Source organism: Thamnophis elegans, chromosome 6 (assembly GCF_009769535.1).
Source record: "Thamnophis elegans isolate rThaEle1 chromosome 6, rThaEle1.pri, whole genome shotgun sequence".
In the NCBI taxonomy this organism is placed as follows: Eukaryota; Metazoa; Chordata; class Lepidosauria; order Squamata; family Colubridae; genus Thamnophis; species Thamnophis elegans.
In genome coordinates, this window is record NC_045546.1 from 2,556,084 (window position 1) to 2,573,665 (window position 17,582).

General features: G+C 46.3%; 1 protein-coding gene across 1 annotated transcript in view; it reads right to left on the reverse strand.

Moving 5' to 3' along the window:
- The window catches only part of MYO7A (myosin VIIA), a 59,884-nt gene that overhangs the window by 19,818 nt on the left and 22,484 nt on the right, over positions 1-17,582 (reverse strand). The window contains exons 15-23 of the mRNA XM_032219695.1: positions 16,538-16,708; positions 14,486-14,603; positions 13,333-13,459; positions 11,550-11,719; positions 10,053-10,243; positions 8,168-8,292; positions 2,353-2,510; positions 488-641; positions 32-187 (exon numbers count right to left, since the gene is read on the reverse strand). Coding sequence (XP_032075586.1) covers positions 32-187; positions 488-641; positions 2,353-2,510; positions 8,168-8,292; positions 10,053-10,243; positions 11,550-11,719; positions 13,333-13,459; positions 14,486-14,603; positions 16,538-16,708 — 1,370 coding nt within the window. The remainder of the gene's footprint in view (positions 1-31; positions 188-487; positions 642-2,352; positions 2,511-8,167; positions 8,293-10,052; positions 10,244-11,549; positions 11,720-13,332; positions 13,460-14,485; positions 14,604-16,537; positions 16,709-17,582) is intronic.

The window sequence follows — 17,582 nt, forward strand, 5'->3', positions numbered from 1 at the left end:
GATGGAGGGTTTTCGGAGACGGGGCACGAACCTCAGCGCTTTCTGCAGCCTCTGAAGGCAGTCATTGGCGAGCGGGTGATGCTTCCGAGACTGGACGAATCTCTGGACGTGAAGGAGCAGGACGTTGCTCGGCGCAAAGAGACCCGTGCACAACCAGAGCAGCTCCCATCCTTTCTCTTCGCTGTACCTTTCCCACAAAGAACATAAAGCACACGATAATATTGCAGGAAAAGAGATAAAGAGATTCCTTCAAAGCAAGCTAGGCTCCGAGTGATCGCACGATCTGCAGTTAGCGACGTGCAGGAGTTCGTTTAGTGACTGTCCGAAATCACTGGAAAAAAGCAACCTACAACTGTTGTTTTGCACTCACAGCCGTTGTCGCATCCCCCCCCCCCGTGGTTTGCGTACGGCGGTTCTGCTCCTCGGAGGAAAAGATTTGGCGCAATCAGAACGAGGCGGACCAGAGAGAGAAGGCAAAGCCACTTACTTCACGTGGTTGTCGGTCAGTTGCTTCAGGACCTGCGAGTAAATCTCGTCTCGGAGGGCTTCCGCCTTCAAGGCCCCTTCGAAGATTTGATCTGTCAGCTCATTCACTGAGCGGGTCCGTTTGGAGGGGTAATCGCCCATATACTTCAGGATGGGTGTCCAGGTTAAGGATGTAAGTAAAGATGAGGATCCCTCCCTCCCTGCTTTTCCTTCCTTCCTTCCTTCCTTCCTTCCTTCCTTCCTTTCCCAAATGAGCTTTATTTTAAGGCTGATGGGTTCTATGTTGAACACTTTACTGAATTTCAATCTGTTTCCTTCCTTCTTCCTCCCTCCCTCCCTCCCACCCTGTAATACAGTTATTCCTTTCCTTTACATCTTTCTTTCCTTCCTTCCTTACTTCTTGTCATTTTCTCCCTTCCTCCATCCCTCCATCCCACCCTGTCATTCTGTCATTTCCTTCCTTCCTTCCCTCCCACCATCATTTCTTTCTTTCTTTTCTTTCTTTCCTTCCTTCCTCCCTGTCATTTTCTTCCTTCCTTCTTCCCACCCACCCTGTCATTTCTTTCTTTCCTTCCTTCCCTCCCACCGTGTCATTTCTCTTTCTTTCTTTCTTTCTTTTTCTTTCTTTCCCTTTCCTTCCTTCCTTCCTGTCATTTTCTTTCTTCCTTCCACCCACCCTATTATTTCTTTCTTTTCTTCCTCCATTCCACCATCATTTATTTTTCTCATTCTTTTTGTTCTTTCCTGTCTCCCTCCCTACCATTTTCTTTCTCCAATCCTGTCATTCTGTCATTTCCTTCCTTCCTTCCTTCCTTCCTTCCTTCCATCCATCCATCCCTCAAACTCTGTCATTCTGTCATTTCCTTTCTTCCTTCCCTCCCTATCATACTGTCATTTCCTTCCTTCCTTCCTTCCTTCCTTCCCAAAATGAAGTTTTAATTTTAAGGCTGATTGGTTCTATGGTGAACACTTTACTGAATTTCAATCTCTTTCCTTCTTTCCTTCCTTCTTTCCTTCCTTCCTTCCTTCCCTTCCTCCCTCCTTCCCCTCCTCCCTATCTGTCATTCTGTCATTTCCTTCCCCCCTCCCTCCTTTTGTATGACAAGTCCATAGTTAACCCCAGAGCTGGAGAAATCTTGTCCATTCAACGAGAAGCTAATCTAAATGAAAGCCAGGAGGAAAAGGAAGGTGAACTGAAGTCCCCTCAAGATCTGGCAGTGGCTACCCATCTGGCTGGCTTCCCAAATGGCCAAGACCAATTCACGGCAGTCCTGGAGAACTCTGGCTTTGACGATAATGAGGCTGCCTCTGAAGGCCATCTACTGGCAGATGAGTGGGCTTCTTTGGGCAATTTGATGGCCCTCTAGGACAGGGGTCTCCAACCTTGGCAACTTGACTGGTGGACTTCAACTCCGAGAATTCCTCAACCGTTGCCACGGTTGGAGATCCTCTGCTCTAGGAGAACAAGTCCTGGACTAGATGGACCTGGGGTCCCATCCAGCAGGCCACCATTTATGTTCCAAGGAAACCAGCATCAGACCCCATAAGATGTGTCATATGTGGAAAAAATGGCCGCCTCAGAATGGTTGACTCTGAAAATGGCCACCTCAAAATGGTTGACTCTGAAAATGGCTGCCTCAAAATGGTTGACTCTGAAAATGGCCACTTCAAAATGGTGGACTCCAAAAATGGCCGCCTCAAAATGGTTGACTCTGAAAATGGCCACCTCAAAATGGTTGACTCTGAAAATGGCTGCCTCAAAATGGTTGACTCTGAAAAAGGTCGCCTCAAAATGGTTGACTCTTGAAAATGGCCAACCAAAATGGTTGACTCTGAAAATGGCCACCTCCGAACTCAGAAGGATATCAATGAAGGCCATGCAGGCTTCTTGAGACAGCTCTTCACTGCTCAGGACCTTCTTCAGCAAGGGCTGTTTGATCGGCTCCCTGGTGTAGGACCACAACTTGTCTTTCCCACGGTTTTTGCTGATCATCACCCTGCTCAGGGTGTGTTTGGGAGGAGGCCTGGTGAGGAAAACAGACTGTCAACCTTGGCCTGGACCACCAGCCAGTACCGCTTGGGAAAATGGCACTGTTGTAGCCGGCCAGCAGCCAGCGGAGTTGGCAGCAGATTCGGACTGTGATGAGGTTGGGGAGGAACCTGGGCCAGTCCTGGAGTCTGGGGAAGGCTCTGATGAGGGCTCTGTGTCGGAGGCAGAGAGGGGGCCAGGGCCGTATGCCAGTTATCAGCTGCCTCCAGAGTCAGGCATCAGTGAGGCAGAAGAACAGCTGGAGCCTGTTCCCAGTGTGTGCATGCGCAGATTTGCCAGACGAAGGGAACAGATAAAGAACAGGGGTCAACTTGGGAGTAAGGCCAGATGATGAATGGCCTCTCCCAGAGGATATAAAAGAGGAGCGACAGGGGAGTGGAGTTTGCAGGAGACCATTAGTTCACTTCATTGGTTCGTGACTCTCCGAGGTTCCTGGCCAAGTTTTGCAGATATCGGCCTGGCAGCTCTCCAAGCCAGATAAGGTCCGTGATCATAAATCCTCCCTCAAAAGACTTTGCTGGATGTGAATGAGCAGAATTCACAGCAAATTAATAAAAGTGTTTTTTTTTGTCAGGACAAGGAGTTCCCTTCAGGCTCTTGGGAACCCTCGGTCAGAACAGGGACAATGCACCAATGTTTGTATGTGTGTTGCAGTGGTGGGTTCCCGACCCTGTTGCAACTGGTATGCTGCGATGGGATTGCGCGTCCACCTCAGGCATACGTGCTGCGCACACATGGGCACACCACCACCCTGCGACACCCTAGCTGCTCGGCAGAGGTCGCACAAGCCCCATACGCTGTGCGCAGGTGCGCAGTTGGCCCATTTCACTCAAAAAGAGGTAAGGAACGCAGGCGGGCCCAATGAGCCACCATTCCGGTACGGTGGCCGCTGCTCCTAGCTGCGTTCCGGGCCGTACCGCTTGGAATCTATCACTTGTGTGGTGGTTTTTGTGTGTTGTTCCTAGGATTGGGTACCTTGTCTAAGGAAAGCAAAAACATTTAAAGAATGCTTACTGGAACTGGGTAGGTCTAGTTTAATGAAAAGAAGGACTAGGGGAGACAGGATAGCATCTTCCAATATCTCAGGGGTTGCCACAAAGAAGAGGGAGTCAAGCTATTCTCCAAGGCACCTGAGGGCAGAACAAGAAGCAACGGGTGGAAACTAATCAAGGAGAGAAGCAACCTGGAATTAAGGAGGAGTTTCCTGGCATTAAGAACATTTAACCAGTGGAACAGAAGTTGCCTCCAGAAGTTGTGAAGGCCCCAACACTGGAAGTTTTTAAGAAGATGTTGGATAGCCATTTGTCTGAAACGGTATAGGGTTTCCTGCCTAGGCAGGGGGTTGGACTAGAAGACCTCCGAGGCCCCTTCCAACTCTGCTATTGTATTGTATTGCATTGTATTGTATTGTATTGTATTGTATTGTATTGTATTGTATTGTATTGTATTGTATTGTATTGTATTGTATTGTATTGTATTGTATTGTATTGTATTGTATTGTATTGTAAGGACTAGGGGAGACATGATAGCAGTCTTCCAATATCTCAGGGGATGCCACAAAGAAGAGGGAGTCAAACTATTCTCCAAGACACCTGAGGGCAGAATAAGAAGCAATGGGTGGAAACTAATCAAAGAGAGAAGCAACTGAGGAGAAATGATGATGTAATGAACAATTGATATACATATGATTTGAAATACTTAACTACTATATGGATTAATAATTAATAATGGAGAACTACTCTTCGAACTCTGGATGATTGGTGGCATTATGGTCAACTGAAAATATGAATGTATATTATAAATTAATGGGAATTCTTTGCTCTAATCTCCGCTTCTTCTCCTTGGAGATAGGTGATATCATAATACTTTAAAGACTCATTATTTTATTTTAGTTATTTTTGCTAGGTATAACAACTGATTGTACTGTTATAGAGACTAATCTGATTTTGAACCTAACAACGGCAGCAAGACTGTGGGTGGCGCAATACTGGAAGAAGGAAGATTTGCCTACTATTCAAGAATGGCCATTAAAAGTAATAAACTTAGCAGAGATGGCTAAAATATCAGCATATCTTAAGGATCATTCAGATGAGAAATATAAACTGGAGTGGAGAAGATGGATTGACTGTATTCAAAATAAATACGGGACTAAGAAACTCCAGATAGCTTATGATTGAAAAAGCAAGGCATGATTTAATTTGTTTATAGTTAGCTTAACAAAAGAGGAGTTAAAGCACAAATGAAAGATGAAGCCAAGTTATTTTTAGTTTATTTTAGAATATGATTGTTAAAGATTTATACCCTGTATTTGCTCTGGGAAGTCGTGGGGGGGGGAGTTCTTGGGGGGGGGGAGAAGGGCTCGGGTGGGGAGGGTGGGGGAGGGAGGTAAATATTTGTAAAAAAATTTTTAAAAAAATTTCAATTTAAAAAAAAAGACTCATTGTTATATGATAGATAATTATGAATTCAAGCAAATAAGGATTGTTACAAATGAAAGAATATTAATGGTAATTTGAACACATAATGCTCAACAAGAGCGGAATATTCAGTTATGGTTAATGCAAAACCAGTGATGTTATTCTTAATCTTAAGAATTGATGCACGAAGACATGTAACCAAACGACATGCTTGATGAAATGGAGGAAAGTTGTTTGTTTTTTTCCTCGCTCTTGTTTTGTATGTGTTGTTTTGTTTTTTAAGAAAAAAGAATAAAAATATATATTTTAAAAAAAAAGGACAAGAAGCAATGGGTGGAAACTAAGCTAGTGCACGGGTGCCTTCTGCGCATGTGTCTGGCCTTTTACGCTTTGCTTGCACATAGGCCTTCCGCGCATGCGCGCGGCCTCAAAATGTGCCTAAACAGGGCGGCACAGGGCCAGAGCGGGCGAGCAGGCCCGCCCACAATTTCCACTCCTTGTTCGGACGAACCGATCCAAACCGGCTGAATACCACGCCTGCGTTCTTCTTAATCAAGCCACATTTTTTAACTTGGCTTGGTCTAGGATGGCCGAAGTTTCCCAATTCAAACTATGGTTAGATGGTTAGCAATAGCAATAGCAGTTAGACTTATATACCGCTTCATGGGGCTTTCAGCCCTCTCTAAGCGCTTTACAGAGTCAGCATATCACCCCCAACAATCCGGGTCCTCATTTCACCCACCTCGTGAGCCAGTGAGATTAGAACCGCTGAACTGCAGATAACAGTCAGCTGAAGTGGCCTGCAGTACTGCACTCTAACCACTGCGCCACCTCGGCTCTCATGTTGGATAGACAGCCCTAATAAGTTGCTTTCAAAAAGAAGCCGATTCTTTCTTTCTTGACTGGTTTTTGCAGAAAAATAAAGAGACTCCCCTCGGAACAAGAAATAATAAGTAAGATACTGACGTGTGCAGAAATGGACAGGCTGACTCTCGAGCTCAAAGAAATCTGGCACACATGGTACCGATGGTTAGAAATGAGGGGAAAAGGCTGGGATAGAAAAACACAGACAAGTTAAGAATGGGAAAATATGGTATTAAGAATGTGTGACAGGTAGGAATTGGATATGTATTTGTATGGTTAGTAATTATACAGGGTGGGGCATAACCTTTTCCTAGGGGGTCACAGCAACACTTGTAATAACAACACAAATAATTCATACACCATTCGAAAGCCCATCAAAAACTGAGTTTATTGACACGATTTAATAGTCAGTATGACCACCATTAGCCCTTCGAACAGCATTCAAACGAGGTGGATAAGAACACAACAAATCTTCAAACAGTTCCATTCGATTTTCCAGATTTTTCAACACAGTTTCCAAATTCATTCTCAAAGTTTCAACCGAATATCGATTTTGACCTTGCTCCTGAATCATCAGAGCTTCCACTTCATCCTTAATTATGGCCCCAATGTTCTCTGCCGGATTGAGATCTGGTGAATTTCCCGGCCAGACGTCATTGCCCCAAAATTCGAGCCTCTCGAAAGGCAATGCATTTTATTCTGTCAATGATCCTTTGTTCTTCCGAATCGAATTTTCCAGCCATTCTTAAAGCAAATTTAACATTTAATAGCTCATTCAATTCAGTTTTTTATGGGCTTTAAAATGAGGTGTCGCGGAAGTTGTAAACTGCTGTCGATCTTGCTGTGACCCCCTAGGAAAAGGTTATGCCCCGCCCTGTATAAAAGAAAGGATCAACGGACAGGTAATCTGACCGACTACACCCACCTATGTAATTTGAAATTTAATAAATTTGTATGCTGCCCAATCCCGTAGGACTCTGGGCAGCTTACAGAAACAAGATAAAAAAGTTAAAAATTAGGAATAAAAAGATACAGTTTTTAAAATAACACACCATCCATTCTGTCTAGGTGGGGCTGGACATTGTTCAACAGCCCCAGGCCTACCAGAACAGCCAGGTTTTAGTGGTTTTTTGGAAGGCTGAGAGAGTGGGAAGGGTCCGGATCTCTGTGGGTAGTTTGTTCCACAGGGCCGGAGCAGCTACAGAGAAGGCCCTTCCCCGAGGGGTCGCCAGCCGGCATTGTCCGGCCGACGGCACCCGGAGGAGGCCCAGCCTGTGAGATCTTATTGGTCGTTGGGAGGTATGTGGCAGGAGGCAGTCTCCTGGATAGAAAATGTAATTGTAAGATCTAATCACTATCTGGAAACATTTATGCCAGAAATGTCGCACTATGTCCAATGTTTTTAATGTTTATTTAATAAAAAACTTTTTAAAAAAAAGATGTCCGATATAGGAGATGAGTAGGCTGAACTGGAAGGTGGGGTTAAACGTGTTATTAGTTTGGAATTGTTGCATTGCTGCATTGCTGTCCAACACACAGAAACACAAATAATTCTGCTGACTGTTATCAAGCCCCAATTGAGCTTTGACCGTTCGTTGGCCCAGATTCTTGTGTACGCACAGGCCTCGACTTACAACCATTCATTCAGTGGGTTTTTTTGAAGATGTAACGGCACTGAAAAAAGTGACTTATGACCCCCTTTTTCACACTTACAACCTTTTACCATCCCCATGATCACACGATCAAAATTTGGATGCTGGACAACCAGATCATATTTACGACCCATATTTGTGTCCCAGGAGGTCACGCGACCTCCTTTTGCGACCTTCTGACAAGAGAAGCCAATGGGGAAGCCGGATTCACTGAAAAACCGTGTGATTAACTTAACAAACTGCGGTGATTCACTCAGCGACGGTGGCAAGCAAGGTCGTAAAATGTGGGCAAAGCTCTCTTAACCAATGCCTTGCTTAGCAACCAAAATGCTGGGCTTGAATTGTGGCCGTAAGTTCGAGGACCACCTGCACAGATAGCAATAGCCAACTCTTCAGTGCTGTGAACTAAGAGCCGAGGTGGCGCAGTGGTTAGGGTGCAGTATTGCAGGCCACTTCAGCTGACTGTTATCTGCAGTTCAGCGGTTCTAATCTCACCGGCTCAAGGTTGACTCAGACTTCCATCCTTCTGAGGTGGGTGAAATGAGGACCCAGACTGTGGGGGCGATATGCTGACTCTGTAAACCGCTTAGAGAGGGCTGAAAGCCCTATGAAGCGGTATATAAGTCTAACTGCTATTGCTATTGCTAACTCACTGAGTTCTTCATGCCTGATATGAAGTTCAATTTTGACAGTTTTACCTAAAATAATTGTAGGAGAATTCTTCCAGTGTGTACGGCTTGATCTTCTCTTCGCTGTCACTCATCACCAGCTGGGATGTCCTCACCACTTCTTGTTTCTGATTCGGAGTCATGGTAACCAAAGCCTGGAGGGGAGGGTGGGAGCAGAGAAGGTCCCAGGTAGTTATTGCAAATAAAAATGGACTGAAAACGAATAAGAGGAAGTCCTGCGACCGCCACTTTCTTCAACATCCTCCCCAAAATTACATCCATATTTTGCACTACGGATAGTAAGTCAGAGTCAGGAGTGGTGCGGTGGCGCTCTCGAGGAAGAAATGGAGGAGAATTAAGAGTAGAGGGTAGGAAAGGGAAGAAGAGAGGAGGAGTTGGGGGAGAGGAAGGGGAAGGGAAAGGAGAGGAGGAAAGAAAGGAGAGAAGGAGAGAAGAAGGGAGGGAAGGAAGGATGAAGTAGTAGGCTTGTTGAAAAGAAGAGGGGTTTATGGTATGGTGGAAAAGCAATCTTGATTATATTGTTAATTGTAGGGGGAGAAAAAAACGTTATAAATGTTAAAAGATAAGACACATTATTAATAATAGGATTATCTGTATTGTTTAGTCTGTTTTAATTGTGTTTTGACAGCTAAGGAAGCCTTACCAGGTGAATACCGAACAAGTGCCAAGATGCCAACGTTCTCCAAAACGGGCAACCTCTAGAAATGTGGATTTTAATTTCCCAGGAATCATCCTTCCTCCTCCTCCTCTCTGCAAACCCCACTCCCTTCTAACACTGATGATGTTCACAAGTTGGGTGATAAAACGCCTGCAGGAAAACCACCAAGGTTTTCAGAGAGCACCAAGGACCCCACAGTGTAACCCCGAGTTACAAATATTTTCTTCTATACCCATAAGCAAACAATCGAGTAGAAACCAAGATTCTAATGAAGGAGTTACCAAGGAGGGGGGGGGGGGGAATCTACAACACTGTCCAGCCAAGCTACTGCATATAAATAAAGTAGAACCTGCCACCCCTCCCTTCTAGCACTGATCATGTTACTTAGCTGGGTCGTGAAATATCTGCAAGAAAACAACCAGACTCAGAGACCACTGCGGATACCACAGAACAGTTTTAGAAAATTGAAATTTGTTCACTCATTCATTCATCCATCCATTCATCCATCCATCCATCCTGTTGTGGTCCACCAGCGGCCTGCAGTAGATTCGGACAGTGGGGAGGTTGGGGAGGAACCTGGGCCAGTCCTGGAGTCTGGGGAAGGCTCCGATGAGGGCTCTGTGTCGGAGGCAGAGAGGGGGCCAGGGCCGTCTGACAGTTATCAGCTGCCTTCAGAGTCAGGCATCAGTGGGGCAGAAGCACAGCTGGAAATTTCAATTTTCTAAAACTGTTCTGTGGTATCCACAGTGCTCTCTGTGCCTAGTTGCTTGTAGCTGTGCATGCGCAGAGTTGCCAGGCAAAGGGAACAGTTAAGGAACAAGAGTCGACTTGGGAGTAAAGCCACAGGTGGACAGCGAACGGCCCCTCCCACAGGGAATAAAAGAGGAGCGACAGGGGAGTGGAGTTTGCAGGAGACCATTAGTTCATTCCTGCATTCTTGCATCTGAAAGATATCGGCCTGGCCACTCTCCAAGCCTGATAAAAGTCAGTAAGTGTGACCTATCTTGAAAGACTGTGGGAGAGGAAAGACTTTGACGGAGAGGAATTCACTGTCAATTAAATAAAAGGGGTTTATCGGAACGAGGACTCGGCTTTGTGATGCTGGGAAAGCCTAGGATAGAACACATCCATCCATCCATCCAATTTTGATGGCCTCCCAGTTCAACCAAGTGACTGGATGGCTTCCGCCAGAAAACACCTATTTTTTTCTGTTCAAGTGTGTGTCAGGCGATTTACCACGATGTCCGGAGGAGGCGTGGTCATCGTGGGCAGGACATAGACCGAATCGGTTGGGAAGTCTCCCTTCTGCTTGGTCCGTTCGTTGACGCCATTGGCCCAGCCAGAATTCATCACGTTTTCTCCTGTGTCCTGGTCCAGAATAAGCAAATCTCCTTTCAGGAAACTGAGGAAACCGGAGTCATCGCCAGCTGGAAGGAGATGGAATTGGAAGATGTTGGTTTGGAGGACAAGAGGAAGATCCGGATCGATCTAGAGAAGACCTCTGTGTGGTTGCCGTGACGATCTGGGCTCCAGACCAATGACCCCCTCAAGACCAAGGATGAACTAGATCAGGGGCCTCCAACTTGGCAACTTTCAGACTTGTGGACTTCAACTCCCAGAATTCCAGCAAAGCTGGTGGAGGAATTCTGGGAGTTGAAGTCCACAAGTCTTAAAGTTGCCATGGTTGGAAGCCTCTGAATTACTAACGTTCCTCAACATTGGCAGCTTTAAGAGGAGTGGACTTCAACTCCCAGAATTCCCTAGCCAGCTGTGGATAATTGTCAAGTTATGACTGTAACTGAGCCCAAAATCATAAGTAAGTTGCGGTGATTGTTAAAAAGATCACCGTGTGAACATTAATTGTACAATCTTTTTTTGGGGGGGGCGGTGATCACGAAATGAATCACTGTGGGTATTAAGCGAATGCAGAGATCGGTGAGCAGATCTATTATCCAAATAGGGAAAAAGGAAAGGAGGAAGGAAGGAAGAAAGGAAGGAAGGAAAAAGAGAAAGGAGAGAGAGACAGATTGAGAGAGAGAAAGGAGGGAGATAGAATAGGAGAAAGAATGGGAAGGGAGGGAGGGAGAATAGGAGAGAAAATGGGAAGGAAGGAAGGAAAGGAGAGAGGGAGGGAGGAAGGGAGGGAAGGAGGGAGGGAGGGAGAATAGGAGAGAAGATGAGAAGGAAGGAAGGGAGGAAGGGAGGGAAGGAGGAAGCAGGAGAGAATAGGAGACAAGATGAGAAGGAAGGAAGGAAGGGAGGAAGGGAGGGAAGGAAGAAGGGGGGAGAATAGGAGAGAAAATGGGAAGGAAGGAAAGGAGAGAGGGAGGGAGGAAGGGAGGGAGAATAGGAGAGAAAATGGGAAGGAAGAAAGGAAGGGAGGGAAGGAGGAAGCGGGAGAGAATAGAAGAGAAGATGAGAAGGAAGGAAGGAAGGGAGGGAGGAAGGAAGAATAGGAGAGAAGATGAGAAGGGAGGGAGGAAGGGAGGGAGGGCAAAGGCAGCAAAGGAAGAGGAGGAAGATAGGAGGAAAGGGGAAGGGAGAAAAAGGAGAAAAAAGAAAGGAGGTGAGAGAGATGGAACAGCGTGGGGGAGAGAGGCGGAGAGGGGTGGGGTGGGAGGAAAGAAGGAAGGAAGGAGGGAAAAAAGGGAAGGAGGGGGGAAAGGAAAGCCTTTTCACTTGAGGAATTTACTCTTTCCCATTTCCTTCCCTAAATCCTTCCGTTTGGCTCACCTGGATTTGGGTTGTCTTGCAGGGTGACCACGTATTTCGATCTTCTTCTCAGCCCTTCCAAGAAGGTGACCACGAGGTCACGGATGTCCTCTGCGTTGTTGGATGTGAAGGTGTACTCGTCGCCTTTGATGGTCGCCAAGGTGAAACTCTGTCCCTGGAGTTTGCCTCCGCTGCGGAAAAACACGACCCAAAAGAAAACAAAAAAATCAGCCTGGGGAGCAAGACCCAACATTTTAACCCTAAAAGTCTTTTCAACTTGTTGAAAAGAAATCTACTTGGCTTCCTTGGGCAAACACAGTGCGGCTATTAGAAAAGGAATCCTGCCACTGCTGAAGGAACGAGATGTCTTCAGGTTGTGTTGTGACCCGCCAGCAGAGCTGGAAGCAGATTCGGACAGTGAGGAGGTCGGGGAGGAACCTGGGCCAGTCCTGGAGTCTGGGGAAGGCTCTGATGATGGCTCTGTGTCGGAGGCAGAGAGGGGGCCTGGGCCATCTGACGGTTATCAGCTGCCTTCGGAGTCGGAGATCAGTGGGGCAGAAGAACAGCTGGAGCCTGTTCCCAGTGTGCGCATGCGCAGAGCTGCCAGAAGAATGGAACTGATAAGAAACAAGGGCCGACTCAGGAGTAACGCCACAGGTGGACGGTGAATGGCCCCTCCCATAGGGAATAAAAGAGGAGCAAAAGGGGAGTGGAGTTTGCAGGAGTTCAATTCATGAGGGTGAAGATCTGTTCCCGACTTCTTGCCAAGTAACTGGTGCTACAGCGTGGCGTTTAGAAGATATCGGCCTGGCAGCTCTCCAAGCCTGATAAAGGTCTGTAGCTGTGAAATCTCATGAAAGACTGTCGGCTAGGACTTTGCTGGAGAGGAATTCCCTTTAACTGAAATAAAAGGGGTTTTATCGGGACGAGGACTCAGCTTCATGATCTTGGGTAGCCTGGGTCAGAACAGGTTGACTTTGTGTGTCCATCACACACACACACACACACACACACACACACACACCATCATCATCATCCGTTTGGGGGAAGCCTTATGGAATCTATATTTCTTGCAAGAGAGCATCCAGAACTAAATTTGGTTTTGGCTTCAGCGTTCTGCTTTGCTGGTGACAAATTGGCAACGATTCTGCCAGTGGGCAGAACGAGGCTAAAATAAGGACTTTAATATTGCATACTAGCTGATAACCTGCCGTTGCCCGGTTATTTATTTATCCTAATCCATACATTTGTCCTCAAAAATAATCCCGGACCAAACGTAATTTCTAATGTTGTATTTTCACCCTCTTATCAGAGGGAGCCCCCTTGTGGAGCACTGCGAAGCCGCTGCCATGCCAACTCCACTGCGCTGTACAGTAGAAGCCATTTTACGGCAGTATGGTAGAAGCCATTTTGAGGCACAACAGGCTGTATCTTAACAGAACACACAGTTGGCTGGGGAATTCTGGGAGTTGAAGTCCACCCATCTTAAAGTTGGCAAGGTTGAGAAATATTTCCTTAGGGCACTGTTCATGCGTTTATGGATTACCTAATTATGGATAAGAGCTGAGGTGGCGCAGTGGTTAAATGCAGCACTGCAGGCAACTTCAGCTGACTGCTAACTGCAGTTCAGCGGTTCAAATCTCACCGGCTCAAGGTTGACTCAGCCTTCCATCCTTCCGAGGTGGGTGAAATGAGGACCCAGACTGTGGGGGGCGATATGCTGACTTTGTAAACCACTTAGAGAGGGCTGAAAGCCCTATGAAGCGGTATATAAGTTGAAGTGCTATTGCTATTTAGGTCTTACCTATTGCTGGAGACAGCTGTTATCTCCGGGAAGGAAAATTCCAGAAGGACCTGTTCTTGTTCATCTACAAAATACACCCCGGTCCAGTTCACAGCTACAATCAGTTCGTTTTGTGGAAGGCTGGGACCTGATGGTTAGATTAAAAAAAATCAAGAAAAACGTGAAGGACAGGCAGGTGTGGTCTCACCCCAAATGTCACCCCAAGCACTTGCAGGCATGACAAGAAGCAATGGATGGAAACTCATCAAGGAGAGAAGCAACTTGGAACTAAGGAGGAATTTCCTGACAGTTAGAACAATTAACCAGTGGAACAACTTGCCACCAGAAGTTGTGGTTGCTCCATCACTGGAAGTTTTTAAGAAAAGACTGGACGGTCTTTAAAAAAAGTAAATAATAAAAAAAGTTTTTTTTTAATCATATATAGTTACAGGTATACATTCATATAGTTATTGTTCTTGTTTATCTTTATCACTTTTACATAATTTTTCCAAATAAAAAGTTAAAATATACATTATGGATTGCTTTTCTTGCCATTCCATAAACCTATTTTGTATTATCACCACCCTTTTTTTTTTCTTTTCCCCCTCCCTGCCTTCTCCTTCCTTCCTTCCTTCCTTCCTTCCTTCCTTCCTTCCTTCCTTCCTACATCCTCTCCTTTCCTTTTCCTACTTCCCTTACCTCTCCCCTGCTCCTCTCTTCCTCTTCCCCCTCCTACCCTCTCTCCTTCTCTTTCTATCCCTTCCCTCCTTCCTCCCCGGTCCTCTTTCTTCCTTCTCTCCTCTTTCCTCTCTTCTCCTCTCCTCCTTTCCTTTCCTTTTCTGTCGTGGGTGGTTATCTCTTTTCGGCTCTCATTCAGGTGGGATATTTTAATGATGAACGCACAGGAAATATTTGAGGCGTACAGGACAAATATCCAGGAAACGAAGCACTCTTTTTTAAAACTCCATCGACACACATATGGAAGCTGTCTGCAACCTTGCAGCATTTTGTGATTTGGGAAGCTTCCCAGAAGCTTGCAGAAGAGCCCTCGTGGTCAGGAAAAGTTGGCAACTGAATTGCGTGGGTGACACCCCCACACACACACACACACGTGTTGTGCAACAGTGTTTTGTGAACCTGCCGTCCCCGAGCGACGGGAAACGTTTGGGCTTACCTGAAAACTTAAAGGCTTCGTAGAACCTGGAGAACAACAACGGCCATTTAAAACGGGCGAAGTCCACCACTTCTTCCTTAACTCTCTTAGGATCCATCCTCTTCTGAGTATATATTCCCTGGAAGTCAAAAGAGAAAAAGAAAAACGTCTTGGGAACCTGTTGACACGGATTAGCAGAATAACAGAGGTGGAAGGGACCTTGGAGGTCTTCTAGTCCAACCCCCTGCTCAGGCAGGAAACCCTCTACTGTGGTTAACCCTCTTAAACCACATTTCAGACAAAGGTGTGTCCAGTCTCTTCTTGAAAACCTCCAGGGATGGAGCACCCACAACTTCTGGTGGCAAGTTGTTCCACTGGTTAATTGTCCTCGCTGTCAGGAAATTTCAGGTTGCTCCTCTCCTTGATTTGTTTCTATCCGTTGCTTCTTGTCCTGGCTTCAGGTGCTTTGGAGAATGGATTGACCCCCACCCCCCTTCTTTGGGGCAGCCCCTCAAGCTTTCTTTCATGCCTAAGGTGGGACTAGAACTCACCGTCTCCTGGTGATTGGACCAAAGTCACCCAACCAGCTTTCAAACCTAAGGCGGGACTAGAACTCACTGAATCCTGATGATTGGCCCAAGTCATCCAGCAGGTTTCTATCCGTAAGGCGGGACTAGAACTTATTGTCTCCTGGTGATTGGTGACTGGCTTTCATGCCTAAGGCCGGACTAGAACTCACCGTCTCCTGGTGATTGGCCCAAGTCATCTAGGTGGTTTCCATGCCTAAGGAGGGACTAGAACTCACCATCTCCTGGTGATTGGTGCAAAGTTTCCCAGCTGGCTTCGTGCCTAAGGTGGGACTAGAACTCACCATCTACTGGTGATTGACTCAGAGTTACTCAGCTGACTTTCATGCCAAAGTCCAGACTAGAATTCACTGTGTCCTGGTGATTGGCCCAAGTCATCCAGGTGGTTTCCATGCCTAAGGAGGGACTAGAACTCACCGTCTCCTAGTGATTGACCCAGAGTTACTCAGCTGACTTTCATGCCAAAGTACAGACTAGAACTCACTGTCTCCTGGTGATTGGCCCAAATCATCCAGGTGGCTTTCATGGCTAAGGCGGGACTAGAACTCACTGTCTCCTGGTGATTGGCCCAGAATTACTCAGTTGACTTTCATGCCAAAGTCCAGACTAGAACTCACTGTCTCCTGGTGATTGGCCCAAGTCATCCAGGTGGTTTCCATGCCTAAGGCGGGACTAGAACTCACCATCTCCTGGTGATTGGCCCAAGTCATCTAGGTGGTTTCCATGCCTAAGGAGGGACTAGAACTCACCGTCTCCTAGTGATTGACCCAGAGTTACTCAGCTGACTTTCATGCCAAAGTACAGACTACAACTCACTGTCTCCTGGTGATTGGCCCAAGTCATCTAGGTGGTTTCCATGCCTAAGGCGGGACTAGAACTCACCGTCTCCTGGTGATTGGACCAAGTCATCTAGGTGGTTTCCATGCCTAAGGAGGGACTAGAACTCACCGTCTCCTAGTGATTGACCCAGAGTTACTCAGCTGACTTTCATGCCAAAGTACAGACTACAACTCACTGTCTCCTGGTGATTGGCCCAAGTCATCTAGGTGGTTTCCATGCCTAAGGCGGGACTAGAACTCACCGTCTCCTGGTGATTGGCCCAAGTCATCTAGGTGGTTTCCATGCCTAAGGAGGGACTAGAACTCACCGTCTCCTAGTGATTGACCCAGAGTTACTCAGCTAACTTTCATGCCAAAGTCCGGACTAGAACTCACCGTCTCCTGGTGATTGGTGCAAAGTTTTCCAGCTGGCTTCGTGCCTAAGATGGGACTACAACTGCCGCCTCTTTGGTGATGGGCCGAAAGTCACCCCGCTGGATTTCACGCCTAAGGGGGAACTTGAACTCGTGGTCTCTTGCTGTCTAGCCCGGTGCCTCATCCGCTGCAGGTGGTCCTTCTACGAACTCTGGCAGGCAGCTTCAACTGGAACTATCCTTCCTTTCCCTCCCTCCCGTTGCCAAGGAAATCCATCGGATTTATCTAGGTACCTTTTTATGGGCCGCGATGATAAACTGAGCCCATTTCTCCACCGTTTTGGAAGGCGTGATCTCCCGGTCAGGGATGTAGGAGGGGATCAGATTCAGGAGACGCTCCAGGATCATTTCGGATCCATAATCCACGTAATATTGCTGGGAGGCTAATTCGGCCATGTCTTCTTCCTGCAAAGAACCATTCCAAAAAAGACCCACCGTGAAATATACAGTGGGAAACTATTGAGATTTAAAGACAGAATCACAAATTGGGGGTGCGTGTAAGGATGTATAATTATATAAATATAATGATGAGAATAGCTGGGAGTTGTAACCAGATCTACATCTCGGCCAAAATTAGGCTGGGGTGTCTGTGTGTTAAAAGCACAATGACTATATATGTATACTTATTTGTTATTTTTTTTAAAAAAAGGAGGAAGATATATGTTAAAATGAAATATGTATATTGAAAAGGAATTATAAATACCATGAACACAAAATGGAGCTTGCTCAGAAGCTGAAATACACCAAGTAAATGAGATGAAGAATGGGAAGTAAAGGAGAGAAGTAAAGGAAGAAGAGAGGGATAGGAGAGAAGGCAGGGGAGGGGGAAGAGGAGGAGAGAAAGAAGGAGTGGAAAAGGGAGAGAGGAGAAGGAGAGAGGAAGGGGAAGTAAGAGGGAAGAAAGGAGGTAGGGAGGGGGAGGAGAGAAGGAGAAGAAAGTGATGGATAAGGTACAAATATGGTATATTGAGAGCAGAAGAGCCAATAATTGTTTTGGGAGGTGATGGCAAGGAGAATTGATGTAAACATTTAATAATATAATACAATGTTGGCTATGTAATAGTATGTCTTCTGGGGTGAGCCGATAGACAGAGAAAGGAAGCAGTATGCTTCCTCCCATATTTGGGCATACCAGGGGCTGTGAAATAGATCTACACTAGTCTCCCTATTTATTTATCAGCACAATTGCAACACAAATGTAACAAAGGCAACATTAAAAAAAATGGCTTTCTGCCTGGATGGCTCCCAGAGTGAGCTGAAAGACAGAAAAGGGAAACAG